The 22317-nt window shown below is 37.8% G+C and overlaps 5 protein-coding genes across 6 annotated transcripts; 1 reads left to right on the top strand and 4 right to left on the bottom strand.

The window, feature by feature from the left end:
• The first annotated feature begins 617 nt into the window (after window positions 1–617).
• LOC104727764 (putative respiratory burst oxidase homolog protein G) lies at window positions 618–4896 on the top strand. The gene is made up of 12 exons (XM_087474142.1): window positions 618–737; window positions 859–1302; window positions 1395–1551; window positions 1668–1716; window positions 1961–2074; window positions 2151–2582; window positions 2727–3119; window positions 3192–3403; window positions 3510–3612; window positions 3702–3754; window positions 3924–4441; window positions 4559–4896. Exons 2-12 carry the CDS (start codon window positions 987–989, stop codon window positions 4666–4668), a joined length of 2457 nt encoding a protein of 818 aa, XP_087330268.1. The 5' UTR covers window positions 618–737; window positions 859–986; the 3' UTR covers window positions 4669–4896.
• A 64-nt stretch (window positions 4897–4960) lies between these two features.
• LOC104722465 (magnesium protoporphyrin IX methyltransferase, chloroplastic) lies at window positions 4961–6846 on the bottom strand. Its single transcript, XM_010440629.3, has 3 exons — window positions 6133–6846; window positions 5604–6021; window positions 4961–5274 (listed from the first exon to the last, which is right to left on the bottom strand). The coding sequence occupies exons 1-2, from the start codon at window positions 6688–6690 to the stop codon at window positions 5638–5640; spliced, it is 942 nt and encodes a 313-aa protein (XP_010438931.1). The 5' UTR covers window positions 6691–6846; the 3' UTR covers window positions 4961–5274; window positions 5604–5637.
• Window positions 6847–6980: 134 nt separating this feature from the next.
• Window positions 6981–11136, bottom strand: LOC104722466 (coiled-coil domain-containing protein SCD2). Of its 2 annotated transcripts, none has more exons than XM_087474143.1 (16): window positions 10175–11136; window positions 9991–10069; window positions 9858–9899; window positions 9694–9756; window positions 9546–9595; window positions 9439–9466; window positions 9222–9296; window positions 8983–9093; window positions 8829–8889; window positions 8380–8493; window positions 8164–8282; window positions 7983–8052; window positions 7852–7893; window positions 7666–7706; window positions 7445–7571; window positions 6981–7369 (listed from the first exon to the last, which is right to left on the bottom strand). In XM_087474143.1, the coding sequence occupies exons 1-16, from the start codon at window positions 10942–10944 to the stop codon at window positions 7242–7244; spliced, it is 1920 nt and encodes a 639-aa protein (XP_087330269.1). In that variant the 5' UTR covers window positions 10945–11136; the 3' UTR covers window positions 6981–7241. The 2 variants fall into 2 exon arrangements, with proteins under 2 accessions (XP_087330269.1, XP_087330270.1); XM_087474144.1 differs by having other exon boundaries at window positions 9991–10049; window positions 10175–10255.
• A 1132-nt stretch (window positions 11137–12268) lies between these two features.
• On the bottom strand, window positions 12269–13562 carry LOC104722463 (acyl carrier protein 4, chloroplastic). Its single transcript, XM_010440627.3, has 4 exons — window positions 13303–13562; window positions 13030–13122; window positions 12819–12941; window positions 12269–12639 (listed from the first exon to the last, which is right to left on the bottom strand). The coding sequence occupies exons 1-4, from the start codon at window positions 13360–13362 to the stop codon at window positions 12508–12510; spliced, it is 408 nt and encodes a 135-aa protein (XP_010438929.1). The 5' UTR covers window positions 13363–13562; the 3' UTR covers window positions 12269–12507.
• Window positions 13563–15956: 2394 nt separating this feature from the next.
• LOC104722462 (CASP-like protein 1F1) lies at window positions 15957–17339 on the bottom strand. The gene is made up of 3 exons (XM_010440626.2): window positions 16959–17339; window positions 16484–16598; window positions 15957–16303 (listed from the first exon to the last, which is right to left on the bottom strand). The coding sequence occupies exons 1-3, from the start codon at window positions 17138–17140 to the stop codon at window positions 16088–16090; spliced, it is 513 nt and encodes a 170-aa protein (XP_010438928.2). The 5' UTR covers window positions 17141–17339; the 3' UTR covers window positions 15957–16087.
• Window positions 17340–22317: the final 4978 nt, after the last annotated feature.

Here is a 22317-nt window from a genome sequence, read left to right as displayed (position 1 = left end):
ATACGCACAATGCTGATAAAGCGCATGATGGGCTACACAATGAAACAATTGTGGAGTATGTTTGTGTTTATAAAATTGAATTTGTGGTGTTTTGTTTTTAAAAATACAAATTCTAAAATAAAAGGTATGTTGTGAATTGTGATGATGATTATTTGAGTATATATTTTTAAAAATATTATTATTCCCTATCCAAAAACCAAGTTTAACATAAGTTCTTTTGTAGACTATATTATTCTGAAAAACAATTATGTTACTTGAACTGTGTAAAACGAAAATGTTAATGTAACATGGTATGGATTTTGGAAACAATTAGTTCAAGATCAGGAAAGTAAAAAATCCCTTTCGAGAATTAGTTGGACGTTGGTGTTTTTAGAATTAGAGCTTTTGATTTCGATAGATGAATGATTTAACGAAGCATTTATAAAAATTGACAATCATGCATGTTGTAAGAATTTTTTTTTAGTCGTTGATGAGATTTGGTATTCGGTCTTCATTAATCAACCAATGAAAAAGTCAAACAAAAATGCAAATACAAAATCGTGGGCCTAAGTAAGTCTATACACGTTTCACGTTTGTCCCAATTTGTTTACATTATGTGGAATATATTATGTGCGTTTGTTCTGTTGATTGTCTGACGAGCGTCGCCTCTTATAATATAAAAAATGACTATGCGAATATTTTTGGTCGTCTCATCATCTTACATCCCAGAGATCTAAAGAGAGGATGTTTTTTTTAGAGTACACACTTTCTAAATCGTCCCTCCTTTTGCTTACAGAGCATTGACTTGAGATGCAAGAAACAAATTATTCCGTTTAATCATAATTTCTTTTTTCTTCTTTTGCTCCCGTTTGGTTTTAGGTTGTAACAATGCAGAGAGTGAGCTTTGATTACCGGACTATCATCATCACTCAGACACAGAGGCTGAGAAGAGCAGCGATGTAGTTCCGTTGAATGGATCATCGCCGTTGACCAACGAAAACCTGGCTATGAAAAACCTTAGAAACACGGCGGCGGATGAAGAATCGAGCGTGAAGGAAGATACGGAGCTGACGATGCAGAAACGAAACGGTCGGGTGAAACTTACTAACAAGCTCAAACGCTTGAAATCATCTGTCTTTGGAGAGAGTAAGCCAACTGGATTGGACCGTTCAAAGTCAACGGCTGGTCGGGCCTTGAAAGGGCTCAAGTTCATCAGTAAGACCGACGGTGACGCTGGATGGAGTGCCGTGGAGAAGCGGTTTCTTAAGATCACAGCCACTACTGGTGGATTGCTACTTCGGTCAAAATTTGGTGAATGCATAGGTAAAAAAAATTTGTAAAATCTAGGGTCTGGATCACAAATTAACTTTGGAAATGATTTGGTTCTAATTAATAGGTATATTGACTTATTGTAGGGATGAACTCAAAGGACTTTGCTTTGGTATTGTTCGATGCATTAGCTAGAAGACAGGGTGTGACAGGGGATGTGATTGATATGGACCACTTGAAGGAATTTTGGGAACAAATAAGTGACCAAAACTTTGATTCCAGGCTTATGACATTTTTTGACATGTGATTTTTTTCAATCATTATACTCAATTTTGTTCTTTTCGTTTCCTTTATCTGGTTCTCTACAAGTTATGGTGATGGATGTAAAGTTTGAGCCAAAAGGGTTTGTGAAAATGCAGGATGGATAAAGACGCCAACGGTAGACTGACAGAAGACGAAGTTAGAGAGGTAACAATTTTTGAGACTAATTATTAGGTCTTGTTTAAACATTGATATCTGATTAATTGTGTAAATTCTAAATACAAACAAAAATACGGTAGAACTTGTAATTTTATTTAGAAAATTAAACAAATACATGAACCAAACGCATACAAAAAAATTCAACATCTTGATATTTGTCTTTGAGAAATGCTTGATGCGTGAGATTAAATTTGTTGATACTCTTTTCTGTATTTCATTTTGTGTTTGGCAGATCATCAACCTTAGTTCGTCTGCCAACCATTTGTCATCTATCCAGAAAAAGACTGATGAATATGCAGCAATGATAATGGAAGACCTTGACCCTGATCATATGGGGTACATCATGGTAAACTTTGATGATGATGATCTGAAAACCAATATATGTAGTTTCTATATGTAACTTTGTGGTGACATTAAAACAGGTGGACAGTCTGAAGAAATTGCTTCTGCAAGCGGAAACACAATCTGTAAGCACAATTAGTGAAGACAGAAAGGAGCTGAGCGACATGTTAAGTGAGAGTCTCAAGCCTACGCGTGACCCTAATCCGTTGAGGAGATGGTATCGTCGACTTAGATATTTCATATTGGATGGCTGGGAAAGAATTTGGGTGATCGCGCTATGGCTCACCATTATGGCCATCCTCTTCGCGTACAAGTATATCCAGTACAAGAATCGAGCTGTGTATGAGGTGTTGGGGCATTGTGTGTGCTTGGCCAAAGGTGCAGCAGAGACGCTGAAGCTAAACATGGCCTTGATTTTGTTACCTGTATGCAGAAACACTATCACGTGGCTTAGAAATAAGACTAGGTTTGGTGTTTTTGTCCCTTTTGATGACAACATCAATTTTCATAAGGTAAAAACCACACAAATTTCTTGTTATTTTAAGCATTTATGCTAGTGTAGTGGTTGAGGAATCGCCATATATATCGGTCTGAGGATGTGACCTAAAACACTCACATAAAAGAATTTTATAATAACTTGACGCCTAAACAAACAGGTTATAGCGGTGGGAATTACGGTAGGAGTAGTCATACACGCCGTGGCCCATTTGGCTTGCGATTTTCCACGGCTAATCGCGGCAACTCCCGAAGAATACATGCCTCTCGGAAAGTTCTTCGGGGAGGAGCAACCGAAGAGATACTTGCATTATGTGAAGTCAACAGAAGGAATAACAGGACTCGTAATGGTTCTCTTGATGGCTATTGCTTTTACACTGGCTCTGCCTTGGTTTAGGCGGGGGAAGCTAGAAAAAAAGCTTCCAGGGCCACTTAAGAAAATCGCGAGCTTCAATGCCTTCTGGTACACTCACCATTTGTTCGTTATAGTCTACATTCTCCTTGTCTTGCACGGATACTACTTGTATCTCAGTAAGGAATGGTACAAGAAAACGGTGAGTACTTCAGTTTTCAACATTTCCAAAATCGTTGAAAAAACGTTACTAACTTGGGGGTTTTGTTTATAGACGTGGATGTACTTGGCCGTACCAGTAGCTCTCTATGCATTCGAGAGATTGATACGAGCATTCAGGTCCAGCATCAGGACAGTAAAAGTTCTTAAGGTAGCGGCTTATCCTGGAAAAGTATTGACTTTGCAAATGTCAAAGCCTAAAAATTTCAAATACATGAGCGGTCAATACATGTTTGTAAACTGTCCAGCAGTCTCACCGTTTGAGTGGTACGCAATAAAGAACACTCTTAATTATGGGTCAACAACTCTAAACCCATTTCAATATATTTGGATGTGGATTTTATTAACTTATAAATTATACATATCTCTACAGGCATCCATTTTCAATAACTTCTACACCACAAGAGGACTTTCTGAGCGTTCATATGAAATCACTAGGAGATTGGACAGAGGCTATCCAAGGAGTCTTCTCCGAGGTCCTATATATACACTTATATACTTATATACTTTTATACTTTTATCAGTCTTGGAGTCGGGGAAAGACAGTTTTGTGTGCATGTCTCAGGTGTCTAAGCCATCTCCGGTCGGAGACACATTGCATGGTGCAAATAGTCCCTGGTAAGTATATTCTCTTTTTCTTCATATATTATTATATTTTAAGACTAGTCTTCGTATACACTTTACATCTAGTATATATAACTAAGCATAAAAGACATGTGTGTGTGTGTATACCTAAGAAAATCTAACGTTGTTAATTTTGAAATGACAATGACCCCTTCTTCCACAGTTACCCCAAAATCATGCTTGATGGTCCCTACGGCGCACCAGCTCAAGACTACAAGAAGTACGAGGTGGTTCTGCTGATCGGCCTCGGCATTGGAGCCACCCCGATGATCAGCATTATCAAGGACATTATTAACAACACGGAGACCAAAGAACAGCTCAGCCAAATGGAGAAAGGATCACAACAAAAGCCACAAGTTAAGAAAGAAACTTTCAAAACGCGAAGAGCTTACTTCTACTGGGTAACAAAGGAGGAGGGCACATTTGACTGGTTCAAAAACATCATGAACGAAATAGCGGAACGGGACACAAGCAAAGTCATAGAACTACACAATCATTGCACTAGTGTTTACGAAGAAGGAGACGTTCGTTCCGCTCTCATACGGATGCTCCAGTCTCTGAATTATGCCAAGAATGGTTTAGACATTGTTGCTGGAACAAGGGTCATGTCCCATTTCGCCAGACCTAATTGGAAGAACGTCTACAAACAGATAGCTATGGACCACCCTGGCGCTAATGTTGGTAAGCTCTCCTTCTCCCTGATCAAATGAACTAGTAAGCGTATGGTTTGGTTGTTGTAATTTAATTAATGACTACAAAGAAAAGGATATAAACTGAGAATGAATATATAACGTGCAGGAGTGTTCTATTGTGGAGCACCGGTATTGACAAAGGAATTAAGGCATCTAGCTTTGGAATTCACACACAAGACAAGTACAAGATTCTCCTTCCACAAAGAGAACTTCTAAAGACAAAGAAGCAATTCTACCCACAATGCTAGCATGATGGCTAACAAATTAATGAAAATTGTGGAGAGTTAGTGTATCATATATTTTTGTGTTTTGAGGATTGAATTTTGGTTTTTCTTTTTATGATGATTATGTGAAATGTATGTTTTATGAGCTTTTTGTTTTTGTTTCATTATTCTAATGTTCGATATCCTTAATTTTTCTTTCTTTTTTGAATTTCACTTTTCACAGGAATGTGTAGAAACGTATAAACCGCACAACAAAAAGCTAGCTAGTCGCTGTGGATAAATCCTTTGGAGAACAACTTTTCTCAAAACAAAAATAGAGAAAGACAAAACAATTTTTCATCGCAGGTGCTGTCGTTACATATTAAACAACATTTAACATTTGGCCAAATCAATATTTTGGGGGTCTGCAGAAGTGCAAGTTTGTACAAACAGTCCTAGTAGTGTAGGAAGAGTTTATGAGAATCTCTTGGGCGAGTTTAGGATATCAGCATGTCTTCCACGAAAATCCTTCTCGGAATGTCCTATACAATTACGATCTACTGAAGAAGTCCCAAAAGTAAAAGCTGTCCACCCTCACATGTATTGTCAAATTGGAATTCTGCATCCAAAAGAAAGATATGGAAGATGATAAATTCTAATAAACTCGAGAGGTCGAAAAAAAGTTGAAATTTACACCAACAGGAAGGGATCCACAGATATAGGAGAAGAGAGTAAGAAAAACAGACTTTACTCGCCATTCTTCCTGATCACCAGTTGTTAAAATAATCTTAACCTAGTATAATTATAATATAAAAATCTTGGACACTGGGTGCATACATGCATTCAACTCTCAGTTCATCAACAATGACACCATATACTGTTCCTTAGTGACACCAGAACAAGTTAAAGAATGAATGATAAATATGAATAGTTTTCCAAAAAACTGACCTAGTCTTTTTTTGTTCAACTCAAAATGGGTCTACTACATTGGAACAGCTTCAATAAGCCTAGAAAAGTAGAACTGAGTAGTAGTGAGTCCTCTCTTGCTGATTTTCCAGCCGACCTTACGCAAAGCTCTTTCCACATCCGCCTCAGAGTGTAGATAAGCCCTTGTGGCCTTGGATGGCCCAGGGAAAAGCTCACCAATTCTCTTTAATATATCATAGTAAAACGTCTTTGGAGCAAAACTAAGAATCACTCTCTTCTCTGCTAAAGAAGCGAGGTGCGCAATCATTCCATCTGCTTTGTTCTGCGGATAATGTATCAGCACGTCGAGGCATACAACAGTATCATACTTGCCACTTAAGCTCTCTAAATCATTCACTTCAAATCTTGGTATATTCCCTACTGGTAGTTGTGACTTTGCCTATGCATATCCAAAACCAATCACAATGATTCAGAATTCCAAAACTAGCAACTCACCTATTCTATAGCACCAAGCAGAGGAACTTAGTTCAGGATTGAAATTGGGATTTACCTTCATCTCAGCTTCGGCAACCATAGCAGCAGAGATATCGGAAGCAGAGACGATAGCTCCTTCCTTAGCTAAAGGAATCGAGAGCAAACCGGTTCCGCAACCGGCGTCGCAAACCGTAACACCGGCTAAAGATCTATCTTCCGTAAGCATAAGCATCGTGTTCTCCACCGTCTTAGCATGGCCGAGTCGGATATCCTTCTGTACGCGATTCACTTCATCAGTATCGCCGTAGATCTTCCTCCACCTCTCGAACCCGGTGCTGTTGAAATACTCCCTCACAACCTCCTTGTCGCCTCCTCCAACTTCCTCCGCCTGCAATTTCCGCCTCCTCTCCGGATCCGTCAAGGAAACCATCGCCGCGAGTGCTGCTACGGATCCGCCTCCGAGTACGGCGATTGTCGTGCTGTCGACGCCGGCCAGGTCGGTGACGGATGCCGCGACGACGGTGGCGGCTCTGCTCCGGGGAGTTACATTGAACCTCCTAGTTGCGTTGGGGAATCTGGGAGGAAACTGAGCGACTGAGGAAGACGCTGACAACAAGGACGGAGCAAACGGCATTATCGAAGAAGTTTAAGGGGAAAGCCACAACGAAAGTGAGTTTGGCGCCGTTGCAGTGCCAGTGATGAAGAAAGAAGTGGGCTATCCTGGATAAGAAGATAGGGAAGGAGACGATCCACGTTTCGATTTCCATGGGGCCCACTTTAATGCGTCACACTACAAACTTTACTTATTTTAACGTCTCTGACCTTTTATTACACGAACTTTCGTGTTTTGCCCCAAAGTTTACAAACTTACGCGTTTTCACCCATCTTTTTATCTGGACTGCTCTCTCTGTTACCGGATGTAGATTTTTGTTTCAAAAACCAACTTGTATTAGGTAAAGTAATGAAGAGTATATTATACAAGTAACAACATGGAAGTCAAAAAATATCCACAACAGTTTGAAAGCAAAAGCATGTACATACATTGAAGTCTTCTTCTGTGTTTCTAACCTTTTGTGGAAAAGAAAATAGTGATTTTGTTGATTTTGATTACCTTTGTTTGTTTGTGTGTGTGTCGTGAATGTAGGAAATTGGACGCCAAAAAGAGATTAGAGGGGTGGTCACTGGTCACTCATCATAGTAGTCAGAAACGGAATGAGAAGGAAGATAGGCGGAGTCAATGAGTTCCTTACGTGATGTCTCCCATAACTGTTGTTCTATTCCAAGCTTCCTTAGCTCCCTCATTCCCCTTTCAACTGCCACAAAAAAATCAGAGTCGTCTTAGCTCCAATCAACCCATTGATTTAACTTTCAGTGTAATAGTAATATACCATCAACTGCATCATGTGAAGATGGCTGTTGGCCGAGACGATTGATCCAGAACTGAAGACGCTCTTCTGCTATATCACTTTCCACTCCGTGGATTTTAGCTCTTTTCCAAAAATACAGCAGCCATGCCTAGAACATGTATATGTGTGTTTTGAGTCAATGTATATATATGATCCTTAATAAGTAAAAGCCTCTCCCGGTAAAAGATGTTAATGCTAGTTACCTCTTTAAATAGAATATCCTGTTGCTCTTCTTCGCTCAACTCTGCATTCAAAATTCAGAAGAAACTATTCATCAATAATCCCTTCTTGTAACAACACAAACCAGTTGGATTAAGAGGCTTGTTAAATTTATATGCATGATACTTTGTCTAGATTGTCACGAAAACAGTTTTAAGGATGTGACTAACCAAATGCTTCGGAGAACTTAGATTCCCCTTGCACCCTGGAATCTGGATATTAAAATGATATGAGTGTCTGTTATATAACATTTACATGATCAGTATTTATAAGTGGCCAATCAGTTTTAGATATCTTTTACCACTGACGGTTTGTCGGACCACACTTGTTTGTCTATACCGGGCAAGTGCAAGCATTAAAGCATCCTCGACCTATGATGTGCAGGAAATGATATGACAATATGTATGAGATATTTACTTGTTCTGGGCAACAGATTCTACTAATAAACAACAAATTCAGATTAGAAAAATGTGGGCATAAACCTTCAAGGATGCTATCTCTCGCAAACCCGCTTCAACAGCAAGCATACTCTCTATGTTTCCTTCTCCATTGACATCACTGAAATTACTGACGACTTTGCTCCAAGTGCGATCGCTACCACCTGTTAGATGATGTTATTGCCTTTTACTTTTGAATCTTTAGATAAAGATGCTTAGTTTTTTTTTGGGAAATATTGGGAGGACTATTGAGGATCAGACCTGTTTGCCATGAGTCTTCAGGCTTTTGGGCAGCGGAGAGGACAACTTCAAAGGGAAGAGGAGCTGACGCTGACCAATGTTCATATCTTGATGTGGATATATCATCGCATATTCCTAAATGTGATCCAATGAGGTGCATAAGTAAATATTTCCGAAAGAGAAATGCAAGTAATGTTATTGATCAACTCCCACTACTTAAGTCTACCGTGAGATAATTAATCAGCTAGTTTGGGACCTTATAGTTGAATATTACAACCTAGTGGACAAGTACACAGCGAATGGGAAACACATTGTAATCATATCAGGACCAGTTTGTGAAATCTTCAAAACCCTTTGCACTCTTGGCACCAAAATGAGAAGAACAGGTTACATTATATTATAAATCATTGCAGGTCAAGACCCAACAAAGAATGGAACGGTTGCATCTTTAGGAGAGAGGGGTTTCTTACCATGTTGAATAGCTAGTTCCCAGTAGCGAGCAAGCCAGCATCTCTTTAGAACAACTTCCTCCTACAAGGTTGGTCAATATTGTAGTTGATCAAACAAAGATGGCGTGGTAAACCGTCAAATGTACAAAATTCTAGTTTAGTTTGTGAGCAAAACCATTTCTTCTTGAGTCAAAATGGTTCTATGTATCATTGTCCGAAGAGACTTTGTTTCAGCTTCAGCCTCATGGAGCTGTTCTGTGGCCTTGTCTGCTTCATCTTTTAAGCTCTGATCATAACACAACACAGAAGAGATGATTGTTTCCTTGTCAAGGTGAAAAGTTTATATAACAGAGTCCAGAGCACATTATACTGTTTAGTACCAATTTAAATAGACTAAACACCAGAGAATTGTACCTGAAATTCTGAACTAAGGGCATCAGTTTCTTTACTTCTTCCATCTCTTTTCTGTTCAGCAGCCCTTAATGCTGCCTGCAACAGATTTATGTTCTCCCTTTCAATAATTTTATTGTCAAAGCAGAAGCCAAGACAAGCTAGCAGAATAATAAAGGACATGTATATTGCAAAGAACAAATGAAACAACATCCATTAAAATTATGAATGCACTACGGACCTCTCTTTGACGCAATGCTGCTTCTTTCCTGGAGGGATCAGCATGAAGTTTTTGAAAACCCAATTTAGTGAATGAAGGCTATATAACAAAGACAAAAAAAAACAAACCTCTTCAAGAGTTTGACATCAAAGTTTGCTCCTTCACCTAGAGAAGCAACCTGTTGTAAGTCATACCAAGCTTAAAAATAACCATCAACATTGTAGATAAGCATCCATTTCTACAAAAAGTAAACTATACAAGATATATCATAAACACCTGTTTCTCGAGCTCTTTAGCCCTTGATTCTGCTGCTTCGCGTCTTTCTTCAGCGCGCTGAAGCTGCATTTGTAACTCAAGAAACATACATATCATGTACGCAAAGGCAGCAAGCAAACACACACAAAAGAAGTAAATTAGAAATAGAGAAAGGTCACACTGACCTTATCCAGTATATTATCGTTCTCTTCTTGAAGCATATCTAACTGCAATGATAACGATCGAGTTGGTTTCAAATGAGAGATCAAAAAAACATTTAACCAAAACTAGTTTTCCAGTATATTGTGAACCACCTACTTCATCACGCAGGGCTGAAGCTTCTCGATCATCTTCAGTAAAATTCTGTGATAAAATATCTGCAGGACGAAACCTAAAACTAATCGTTCGAGTCCCAGTAATTTCGTCAAACACAACATATGCAAGAGAAGCTAAGACTTTCAAAAAAAAAAATTTGTATATATGAAGTCCAATTTTTTTTTACCTTTTCTTATACTTTAATTGAGCTTCCGATTGTTTTGCTGGTACATCAAATTGAACATTTAGTTTCTCGTCTCCGTTTTGCTCAAACTCCTCCAACGGATTCCGACGAGAATACGCCGGAACTCTAACCCTGAGTGCACCCTTACCATTCTTTTCAGTAGTACTCTCCACTGGATAGCGAGGTACTTCAGCTTTAATTTTATCACCGTCGAGTTCATCGTCAAATTTAGGCGGCGGAAGTACGACGGCCGGAGCTATTATTTTCCCGCTGACAATCTCTACTGGATTACGGGGAACATCAGATGTAATCTCATCATCGTCTGATTCATCGTCAAATTTAGGCGGCGTAAGTAAGACCGGTTTCTTCGCCGGAGCTTCTTTCCGATCCCTAGCATTCTTTTTAGGAATTATAATATCGTCACCGTCGGATTCATCGTCAAATTTAGGCGGCGGACGTATGACCGGTTTTTTCGCCGGAGCGTTTTTCCCGTTGACCGAACCTTTACCAATACGCTTATTATCATCTCGTCTGCGAGACTGAGTCAGAGGCGGAAGATGTACCTGGTACAGATCTTCGCCTCCGTCTTCATCGTCGTCGTAATCATAATCATAATCATAGTCGCGCCTCTCCATAACCTTCGCGAGCAGCTCAGCGGCGTTTTGTTTCCGGAGCGTGCTTTTGCCTGAGATTCCTCCTCCACCGCTGTTCAGCCGATGCGACGGAGACATCGCGGGTGAAGAAGAAGCGGAGCTGCCTGGTCTCCTCGCCATCTCTTTAAAGAAGACGGAGTCAACAAGGTGGGAAAGACTTTTTTTTGGATTGAGCTGCAGAGGAAGAAGAAGAAGGGAGCAGAGAGATACGCGTGGACCGAGTGGTGGCGGGAGAGGAAGTTGAGAGAACGTGGGACCCCTTTGTTTCTTTCTTTTTTTTTCCGGTAAGATGTTTTAATTTTTGTTTCTCTCAACTAATCCCATTTGTACAATACTATTAAATAAGTATAATTTAGTAATTGATTTAATTTTGAAATGCAATATGTATTTTTGCTGTTGCCTAGATTTATTATATTTATGGCAGATTTATGAGTAGACCATGATCATATCATTTTTTTTTTTTTAACTTTCGTATTAATATTTTATGTTTTTCAAAACTTTCAAATTTCTCAGAACATCATTACTGGTGAGTATTCACAAAATTGGGCCCCAAATTTAATTAAAAAACTCATTATTGAGTCCACAGTGTAGAGTATCAGTTTTGTGGGAAGCATTTTGAACAACCCGTTAAGAACGATATGTGTCCTTCGCTGATTGATTGACGCAGAAATTTAAAAGTGTTTTTTTTTTTTTTTCTCATTTTATTCTTTCTTTCATCGCGACTCTCTCTCTCTTCTCTCTCATTGCAAACGGCGAAAGGAAAAGTGATTCATGCCGTGATCGGAAAATCAAATCGATTATTCCCATGAAGTGCTCTCTTGCCAAAATAATATTTTAATGTTTGTATCCATTTAATAATATTTTCATGACGAATTATTTGAGATACATAACCTTAATTATGAGAAAATGTATGGATTAGTGAATGGAGTGAGTTAAAGAAATTTATCAAACCTATTGGAGGTATGCATTTGAGTACTCGCAGATTTAATAACATGATATGCTGTTTTTATTCGCTTTATAATTTATTTTTGCATACTCTTCCGCTTAAATTAAGAGGTACAAAAGCGATAAATTTTTTTTGATTTAGTCACTGTGGTATAGGTAGAGATTACTTGTCTACCTAATCATTTATAAACATTTGTCAGCAACAACCTAAATGTCAGCCACCTAGAAGATGGAGATTTTGCATAGATCCTTTTTCAGCAAAAAAATCTAAAGACAAAAAATTTGATTCATTTTATTTCATTCATACAATTTTGAATCTTGTTTACAAAGTACATTTATTTCAAACAATATATATATATATATATATTAATATGTACCAAATTACTCCAAAGTTTTGGAGATATCCATATTATAAGTATTTAAAAATATTAAAGGAGGTGTTTTAAGATAATCCAAAACACTCTATTTGAGTTAACAAAACGATGGCACAATGTCATAGTGGTACAAAACACATTTATATATTAATTCGCCATAATAGACCAATCACCACAAAGAATCAATCTCAACGTACCAAAGTTGTCTCATCATCAACATCCAATCTTAGCTTCCAAAAAAAAAGTAAAATAACAAACGGTCTAATATACCAAAATGCTCTGAGACCAGGAATAGGTCAGATTAAAAAGATAGCCGGTTCGATGTACCGTGGTTTTTTTGTCAAACCGGGAGAGTGGAAGAAGTTTAGGCCGCAGGTTTCTTCTGAACAAGGTCCTCAATCAAATCAGCTGCCTCTTGGATCGTCGTAATGTTTTGAGCATCAGATTCCTCCACACTTATGTTGAACTTTTCCTCCAACGCCATCACTATTTCCACCTACATCCATATTCATCCACACAATACTAATGAATATTCATAAACGTTTGCATTGAAAAAGTAGTACGTAACCATACTTTAAAACAGAACGGCTAAAACATCACATTGTTATGAAAACAGAGGAAATATTAACATGGCATAAATATGAAAGAGAGGGAGAGAGAGAGCATATAACATACGGTGTCGAGAGAATCGGCACCAAGAGCAGTGAACTTGGATTCGGCAGTGAGAGGAGTGTCCGCAGTCAAAGCCAATTGCTCCTTTACAATGTCACTCACTTTCTGCACCGTCTCTGCTTTCGCCTATATCCTCACACACACGTTACTACAATTAACTTTTGGCATTTCTCATATAATATAAGTTTTAGCTTAAGCAAATCTTTATACTTACTGCACAACTGATTTGAAGACGAAGGCTCTTTGAAGTTGAAGACGTGAAACGACCAAAGGTCACAGACTGGAAACTTGAGCCTTTCCTCAACACCTAATGATCACATGTGCATCATGTACATGATGGCTTTTAAATATAACTTGAAGAAAAAAAAACTAAAAGCGAATTCTCAAGATGTGGATGGTTAATGAACTATAATTGAGTAAAACGTTTGAGGTTTCGAAGTGATAAAACAAACAGACAGTAACATGTCCCGAAGTTTTGTAGAGTCACCTGAGAGATTCTGGTGGACGGAGCTTTGAAGCTTAGAGAAGTGGTGGATAAGGAAGCCATTGAAGGAGATGAAGCTCAAAACACAACTCAAGAGACCAAGAAAAAAGAGTAAAAATGGTTTCTCTTAGTTGGATAAGGTGTAATCTCTTAAGAGAAGAAGATGAATCTTTAAGTTGGAGCAAGTAGAGAGATACGTAGATACGGCGTCGTTATACGATACGCAAGCACAAGGGTTTTAGTTTTGTGGCGGAGGTTTGTTCTTGGGGATTCCAGGCCTATCTTCGGCACATGTTACTGTGGGTCCCATACTTGCTTAGTGGACTTACGACAGGCCCAATCCAAAACGCAAGTGTTACTTCAGGGGCCCATCTTGGTTCTTTTTGCATTTTTACTACAACTAGGTTTTGAATTTGCATGGTTTTAGTTGATATATTTTAATGAAAATTATATATAACTGATGACGGTAATAAAATATTATTTTATAAAAAAAGTTTAAATTAATATTGAGAAAAAAATTAAATTTCAAATACACATTTTTTTAAAATATAAAAATCAGTTGTGTTATAAAATCAAATATGATAAAAAAAATCATGAATTTAACTTGATGTTGAGGTGAGGTGAGGCGAATCAAACTGATGACCTCACATATCCTAAACAATTTTTTTGACCACCAGAAAAATGGAACAATTTTATCATTATGAATTTAACTCGTTTTCATATTTAATTGATCACTATGACCTATGTTTTTGTGTTTTTTATTCCATGTTTTTTTATTCTTCATATTTTTTCTTGTCATTTTCATTGTCAAATTTTGTGGTAATTGTCATCGTTACTTTTACCGTTTGGTTCTTCGTTATACTTGTTTGGGCAAATTTTAACTGATTTGTATGTGAACTGTTCTACGGAATGAACGCAAAGATATTTTTATTGATTAATGCTCAAGATTACAATAAATCAATATCAAAACCCGTTGTGGGATGTTCCTTCACAAAAATATAGCTCTCCGTTAGATTTAGTCGCTTGATAGGGTTATAGCCCCTTGAATCTTTTCGGGTTCTTCCCCTCAATGGATAAGAAACTACAATATATATCAGCGAGTATGCTCTTCTTTGTTTGGAGGCATTCCCCCCTAGATTATTTATGATGAGCATTATATGCTTATTATATTTTAAGAGGCTTTGCCTCTTCTGTTTTATTTTCAGCAACCGTAGTTACTTTATTTCCACTAAGACTATGCTTTTAGTCTCGCAATGATATTCACCTCAGTCATCTATACCAACGGCATCAACCATGGTCGCTGCTTGTTACATGTCTGTAAGAGGTGCTGCCTATTATTCAATTGGCACTGGCCATGGTCTGCAGGCTAAAGCCTTTTCTTTACTTTGTTTAGTAGTGATCGTTGTCACAACGTTTCCCCTTGTTTGTATTTTTTTTTTTTTTTTTTGGAATAAACGCAAAGAGATTTTTATTGATTAATGCTCAAGATTACAATAAATCAATATCAGAACCCGTTGTGGGATGTTCTTTCACAAAAATATGACTTCAAAAATACGGGTTCTGATATTGATTTATTATAATCTTGAGCATTAATCAATAAAAATCTCTTTGCGTTCATTCCGTAGAACAGTTCACATACGAATCGGTTAAAATTTGCCCAAACAATACTCTTTTTATTCTTCTTCCTCGTCAACTTCTTCACATTGTTCCACTGAAAAATATTTTTTTTAGACTACCACACAACTTGTTAACCCATCAAACTCCAAGAACAAAATCATTTTTTTTCTCATAAAAATAAAAAATAAGATAAAAATAAAAAATTAATGAAAGAATATCAACTCATCTATAAAATCATACACAAAAATATATTTTACAGCTCATAAGAAATAAAAAGCACAAACGTAGATAAATAAGATAATTTATGTATTACATCAATATTTATAATTTAAAATTTTAAAAGGTTTCGAAATATAAAATTTGAACTTTTTAAAAAGTTTCAATATTTATAATATTTTAAACTTTTAAAATTTAAAAATTATAATATTTAAAAACTTTTTTAAAGCTAAGAACTTTTAAAAGTTTCAATATTTATAATATTTAAATTTTAAAAAATTTGAAATATTCTAATATATTTTTTGAAACTTTTTAAAGTTTTAGTTTGATCAAATAAAAAACTGGATCAAACCGAATAAAACTATTAAACTGGGACGCCTGATAATCAAGCTTTCCTGCTCATTCGTTGTTGAAAGCATATTAATCTTATTTATAATGGTTCTGAACCATTGTCTAAAAATTTTCTAGCTGATGTGGGATATTGTACATAGTTCTTTTATTTCCATAAATTTAAAATTTTCCTCTTTCTAAAAAATTCTGGAAATTTAAAAAAATGTTAATGAATGACATGTCAAATCCTGATAGGATGTTTAAAATAATTCCTAATATAGAAAATTCTGCAAATTTTTAAAAATGTTAATTAGTGACATGTCTAATCATAATTGGAGGTTTTAAATACTACGTGGATGCCTTTAGTAGTTTATAGCTTCTACTTTTTATTAGTATAGATTATTATAGTCATGTAACATTCTCATTTGGCGATCCATCAACATAGGGATTAGCGGATTAGTTTTCATATCTCAACGATAAATACATACAATGCATCATACAAATTTCATATCTTTAGTATCAAATCAAATATTCATTTAATGAAATCCAAGTATATAACAATGATACTGAGTTATCTTGCAGTAAAATTAAAGGAATTGTATGAAGTATAAAAAAAAAAAAAAAATCAGTAATTACGAGCAGCGGAGGCAGTTATGACCGTAAGAAGGAACAAGAGTACAAAAGAGGCGAATGACAAAGTCAATGAGATAGTGACACGATTGCAATAATGGTGCACATAATGACAGATGGGAAGCCAGCCGGCCTCTTTGTTACCGTACTTCCCGATGTAACCTTCCGCGAAGGCCGCAGAGAAAGCCGATATCGCTGTTATCGTCGTAAGCTGTACACATCAAAATATATGATCAAACCCATCCCAAAACGTTCAGATATAAAAAAATTTGTCAAGACTCGAGAGACGAAATCAAAATAAAGAGTCTTCACGTATATAAATGAACATATATATTTCATATTTCAAAATTTTAAAATAGTGTGTAGATTGAAAAGCACGTAAAGCAATTACCAGATCAAATAAGAAGAGTGCAAAAACAAGTCCTCGTCTGCGGACTGCTAAACAAGCCCATACAAGTGTAAAGAATGTCGCGCCGCAGATAGCTATCTGTGCGTACACCAAATACCTGTCAAACATCAAAATAATACACATTTTCAGATCGATCATCATCACTAGATCTCTTACTTTACTGTAAGTCTCTTTATAATATATAAGAAAGCGTATGTACTATATAATATACGAAGAAAGTAAAGAGTCTTGTTTTGTATCTTTCTAATGCTGATCGATCACACGGTTTAAGGTTGTCCTTATTTGAGTTTCACGTGGTAAAATAAAATATAAGACATGAGGTATGTTTCGCACCCTTTTCACCGTATTTGTGTGATTTGATTTCTCTTCGTATTTTTCCACGTGATTGATGAAATTTCATGCAGGCGAATAGCGGTGGTAGGAAAAAAAAGAGAGAATGAATAAAAAATATATGTACCTAAAGGCAGAGGAGTAGCTGTATTTAGCCTCAAAAGCAATGCCATAAACAGAGGCGACTTCACGGTTAGTGATCATGACCAACATCGAGGCCATTGCAGCTCCAAAGGCTAACACTCTCATCGACACTTGAACCCCAAGATTCATTAACGGCGTTCTTCTTCCTTCATTGTCTGCCATCATTTTTGTATTTTGAATTCAAGATTTATTTTCCTTAAATAATTGTTACGGACAAAAAGAACGAATGATAAGACAAGATATTGTTGTTGTTGTTGTTGTTGTGTAAGATCCCAAATCTCCCACGAAGACAAGAGAAAGAGAAGAGAAGTGTGCTGGAAAAGAATAGATAGACAGAGGAAGAGATTTTATAGGACGTTAATTTGTGGTTGAGATCGCAAAACAAGATATATTTGTAGGACGTTTGATGATCGAATCCTCTGCCTAAACAGATGGGTACTTTCTGTTTGAATACTTTAATTTTGGTAACGAATCTTAGTATATACACGTCATGTTTTCTATTTTCTTGTTTTTTTCGATTAATTGAAAAAAAAACTTTTGGATAATTAATTTAATTTCTGTTCATATATTATGTATAGTGACAAAAATCAGATTATATATAGACTTTGGTTTCAATGTTAAGTTATACTCTAAACGATTATTAAAATTTACTGTTATTGAACTGATGATTTGATGTAGCACATCTTTACGTGTCACACAAGCTTCTAGAATTCTCTGTTTTCCTTCTTGTTTTTGTTAGTTTTCTATTTTTTTGCAGATCTTCCTTTTGTCTCAAATTTTTATTTCTTTTAGGTTTTCCTTTTCATTTTGATTTAGCTGCTCTATAAATAAGACCTCTAATGCTTGTAAAGAGGATCATCCTTGAATTGAATTAATAAAGAATTATCTTACAAATCTGAGTTTTGCAAAGAAGCGTATTCTTTCAAGTCTCAAACCTTTGTTTTTCGTGTAGCAAAACAGAGTTTCTCCTCTGCTTTTCGTGAAGAAAACAGAGAACCTTGTTTCTTTAGCTTCCCGGGAACATAAGAAACAAGTCTTTTTTTTTATTCTTTCTTGCTTCTGCTCCATCACTTTTGGTATCAGAGCCTTGTCGTTCCTGAAACTAATCATGCCTCCGAAACCCGCGAAAGAGACAGAGACGCACGAGGGTGATTGGGTAGAGTTGCGAAGAACGCTACAGGAGATGCAACTGAATTTTCACACCACAATTCAACGTTCTAATGATTCGTTGCGTCAATCACTATGAGACGTCGTGGAGACGATTCTTGAGAACCAGCCACGCCGTGAACGAATAGAAGGAGAAGATGCTTACGACGCTAATCCCTTCACCCAACCTAACGACCAGATCCAACAACACCTCCATGGAGCTCGTGAGTTACATATCGATGATAGGTCAGATCGTCGTTGGGAATCTTGTTTTAAAGTTGATTTACCAGAGTTCAATGGAAGTATTCGTGGTGAAGATTTACTTGATTGGTTAGTCACTGTTGAAGAGATTCTAGATTTTAAGCAAGTACCACAAGATCGTCAAGTAGCTCTTGTCGCAACCAAATTCAGAGGCCAAGCAGCTTCGTGGTGGCTCCAGCTGAAATCGACGCGAGCTCGTGAGGGTAAAACAAAGATCAAGTCATGGGACAAGTTGAAGAAACATCTACAGAGAACTTTTCTTCCTTACAACTTTGATTGAACGATGTATACAAGGTTACAAAATCTCCGTCAAGGTCCTCGCACGGTTGATGAATATGTTGAAGAATTTTACATGCTCATGACACGCAATGAGATTCATGATAGTGAAATTCAAACTGTTGCTCGGTTTATTGGAGGTTTAAGGCCTCAACTTCAGAACGCATTGGCTCAATTTGATCCTAACACCGTGGCTGAAGCTAGACGTCGAGCCGTTGCCTTTGAACAGCAATTTCGTTCATCTTCTAGCAACTGGAATCCGTCTACAAGGCCTCGCAATTCTTCACTGCAAGACCAGAACGTGGGTCAAGGGCTGTTACAGGAAAACACAGATTTAACTGCGAATACTTTGCGTTCTACTGTTTCTAATCGAGCACCAGCTAACACAGAGGATCAAACGCTTCGTCATTCTACACGTACACCAGCATATCGTTGTTTCACTTGTGGAGAACCATGTCACAAACAAACCGCATGTCCAAACCAATCAAGACGAGGTCTCTTAATTGAGGAAGTTGATTCATCTTATGATACTTACGACGATGATGTTGAGGAGACAAATAACCTTGAGAACACAGATCTTACCAGTGATACAGGTCCTCTTTTGGTGGTTAGCCGCATCTGTTTAGCACCCCAAGTTATGGAGGAACCATGGCTTCGCACAAATATTTTTCAGTCGACTTGTACGATTAAAGTTAAACTGTGTCGGTTCATTATTGACTCCGGTGCCTGCCACAACATAATCTCAGACTATGCAGTTCGCAAATTGGGCCTTGAAAAAGAAGCACATCTTTATCCATACAAACTCACATGGTTAAAAGATGGGACAGAATGTCGAGTAACACATCGAGCGCTTGTTTCGTTCTCGTTTGGTTCAGTTTACAAGGATAAGATGTATTGTGATGTTGTGTTTATGGATGTGGGTCACTTGATTTTTGGAAGACCATGGCAATACGATAGAGAAACCACTCATGACGGGAATCGCAACTCTTATAGATTCATGTATGATAATTGAACAATCACATTGTTGCCAAAGGAACCTTCTGCCACACCGTCTTTGATTACGCCTCACAAGGATACTACAATTACTGAGTCTTCGTCCAAACCCGCTTTGATCTGTTCACGTGGTACTTTTGAAGAAGAGTTTCACCAGACTGGGTTTGCCTTTGCTTTACTCTCAGTTTCAAGTGATTGTTTACCTAACTACTCTCCTAATCTTGCATTGAGCACGCTTTTACATGAGTTTCAAGATGTCTTTCTAACATACCTACCTAGCGAGCTGCCACCATTACGTGATATCCAACATCATATTGATTTGGTTCCAGGAGCTACGCTCCCTAATCGACCTCATTATCGGATGAGTCCACAACAACATGAAGAACTAAGACGTCAAGTTGAAGATTTAGTGGCTAAAGGTCATATTTGCGAGAGTCTTAGTCCATGTGCAGTTCCCGCTTTGTTGATTCCAAAAAAAGATGGCTCTTGGCGTATGTGTGTTGATAGTCGTGTCATCAATAAGATAACCGTACGTTACCGTTTTCCTATTCCACGACTAGACGACCTTCTTGACCAAATTGGTGCCTCCAAAATCTTCTCAAAAATAGATCTCAAAAGCGGTTATCATCAGATTCGGATTCGCCCCAGTGATGAATGGAAAACAGCTTTTAAGACTCGAGAAGGACTGTTTGAATGGCTTGTTATGCCTTTCGGATTATCGAACGCACCTAGTACGTTTATGAGGGTAATGAATCAAGCGCTTCGTCCTTTCATTGGGAAATTTGTGGTAGTAGATTTTGATGATATACTCATATTCAGTTCTTCTTTGGACAATCATATGCATCATCTACGCGAAGTTTTAGGTGTCTTACGGAAAGAACGATTCTTTGCTGCAAAGCACAAATGCCAATTTGGAACAAATTGTGTCTTATTCTTGGTTTATATGATTTCAAAGGATGGTTTATCTGTTGACGTATCCAAGATAGAATCCATCAAGTCATGGCCTATCCCAAAAACAATTACTGACGTAAGAAGCTTCCACGGTCTCGCATCTTTTTATCGATGTTTTGTTCCGCATTTTAGTAGCATTATGGCTCCGATTACAGACTGCATGCGTGAAGGAAAATTTGAGTGGACAGAAATGGCGGTTCTCGTTCTTCCCGATTTTTCCTTGAATTTTGAGTTGCATTGTGATGCTTCTAAGCTAGGAATTGGAGCTGTTCTTAGTCAACAAACTCGACCCGTAGCCTATTTTAGTGAGAAATTATCGGGTGCTCGAAGCCGGTACAACACATATGATGTGGAGTTCTATGCTATAGTCCAAGCCATAAAACATTGGAAGCATTATCTTTGTCACCATGATTTTGTTCTCTTCACAGATCATGATGCTCTACGCCACCTTGATAGTCAAGCGAAGGTTTCATCTCGACATGCAGCGTGGATTGCATTTCTCCAACAATTCACATTTACAATTAAACATCAATCTGGCAAGCTGAACCGAGTCGCTGACGCTTTAAGCCGTCGTCACAATCTTCTCACGACTATGCATAATTCAGTTTCTGGCTTTTCCTCTTTTGGTGAGTTGTACGTCACAGATCCGTATTTTGCTCGTATATGGATTGAAGTGCAAAGTGGTCTTCAGAAAGATTTCATATTACAAGATGGTTTCTTGTTTAAAGGGAACCAATTATGCATTCCTGCGTGCAACCTTCGCTTGAAAATACTTGAAGAACTCCACTCCGAAGGACATGTTGGACGAGACAGAACTCTCCAACTAGTTACGACACGTTACTTTTGGCCTTCTCTTCGTAGGGACGTTGAGAGATTTGTTGAAAGGTGTCGTGCATGTCAACAGGCTAAAGGCAAGGCGTCTAATGCTGGTTTATACATGCCTTTACCAGTTCCTACACAGCCATGGATTGATATTAGTATGGATTTTGTACTCGGCCTTCCACGTACTCAAAGAGGTAATAATTCAATTTTTGTGATTGTGGATCGCTTCTCCAAAATGGCTCATTTTGTGCCATGTAAACGAACGACTGATGCTGTCCAAGTGGCACAATTGTTCCTTCGTGACATTTACCGTCTTCATGGCCTCCCTACCTCCATTGTTTCCGATCGCAACACTCGTTTCTTGAGCCATTTTCGGCGTTCGGTGTGGAAGATGCTTGGTACAAGTCTTGACATGAGCTCCGCTTATCATCCGCAAACGAATGGTCAAACTGAAGTCACAAATCGAGCCTTGGGTACTATGTTGCGTATAACATCAAATCGTGGTCATGTCGGGAATAACATCAAATCGTGGGAATCGAAGTTACCGTTGGTCGAGTTTGCACATAATCATGCTTACAACAGAACCTTGGGGTTCAGCCCTTTTCATGTGGTTTATGGGATTATGCCTCGAAGTCCGTTGGATTTGTCTACAATGCCAGATAAATCACGTCTCCATGGAGAAGCAGTGGACTTTGTCGAAAAATTACAGATCGTTCATCAACAAGCACACAACCATTTGGAGTCTTCGGTACGTTCTTATAAACAAGCCGCTGATAAGCATCGTCGTGAAGTGAATTACCAGCCTGGTGATCTTGAATGGGTGGTCTTGACAAAGGACCAATTTCCGGTGCGAGAATACAACAAGCTGAAGTCTCGTAAGATAGGATCTGTGG

The sequence above is a fragment of the Camelina sativa genome, chromosome 11 (assembly GCF_030686135.1).
Source record: "Camelina sativa cultivar CO46 ecotype springtype chromosome 11, ASM3068613v1".
NCBI classification, from domain to species: domain Eukaryota; kingdom Viridiplantae; phylum Streptophyta; class Magnoliopsida; order Brassicales; family Brassicaceae; genus Camelina; species Camelina sativa.
Note: the sequence above shows the minus strand (reverse complement) of the source record. Positions and strands in the feature narration are given on the sequence as shown.

Coding starts and splice junctions, on each gene's coding strand:
- LOC104727764 (XM_087474142.1), top strand. CDS start 987: ATGAAAAACCTTAGAAACACGGCGGCGGATGAAGAATCGAGCGTGAAG. Junction 1,303..1,394: donor AAAATTTGGTGAATGCATAG/GTAAAAAAAATT, acceptor GACTTATTGTAG/GGATGAACTCAAAGGACTTT. Junction 3,613..3,701: donor TCCAAGGAGTCTTCTCCGAG/GTCCTATATATA, acceptor TGCATGTCTCAG/GTGTCTAAGCCATCTCCGGT.
- LOC104722465 (XM_010440629.3), bottom strand. CDS start 6,690: ATGCCGTTTGCTCCGTCCTTGTTGTCAGCGTCTTCCTCAGTCGCTCAG. Junction 6,022..6,132: donor TTGCCGAAGCTGAGATGAAG/GTAAATCCCAAT, acceptor GGATATGCATAG/GCAAAGTCACAACTACCAGT.
- LOC104722466 (XM_087474143.1), bottom strand. CDS start 10,944: ATGGCGAGGAGACCAGGCAGCTCCGCTTCTTCTTCACCCGCGATGTCT. Junction 8,053..8,163: donor GAGAGATAGCATCCTTGAAG/GTTTATGCCCAC, acceptor TGCACATCATAG/GTCGAGGATGCTTTAATGCT. Junction 7,370..7,444: donor TTCACATGATGCAGTTGATG/GTATATTACTAT, acceptor TTTTTGTGGCAG/TTGAAAGGGGAATGAGGGAG.
- LOC104722463 (XM_010440627.3), bottom strand. CDS start 13,362: ATGGCTTCCTTATCCACCACTTCTCTAAGCTTCAAAGCTCCGTCCACC. Junction 12,942..13,029: donor GTCTTCAAATCAGTTGTGCA/GTAAGTATAAAG, acceptor GTGAGGATATAG/GCGAAAGCAGAGACGGTGCA. Junction 12,640..12,818: donor GTGCCGATTCTCTCGACACC/GTATGTTATATG, acceptor ATATGGATGTAG/GTGGAAATAGTGATGGCGTT.
- LOC104722462 (XM_010440626.2), bottom strand. CDS start 17,140: ATGATGGCAGACAATGAAGGAAGAAGAACGCCGTTAATGAATCTTGGG. Junction 16,599..16,958: donor AGCTACTCCTCTGCCTTTAG/GTACATATATTT, acceptor GATGTTTGACAG/GTATTTGGTGTACGCACAGA. Junction 16,304..16,483: donor CACTCTTCTTATTTGATCTG/GTAATTGCTTTA, acceptor TGATGTGTACAG/CTTACGACGATAACAGCGAT.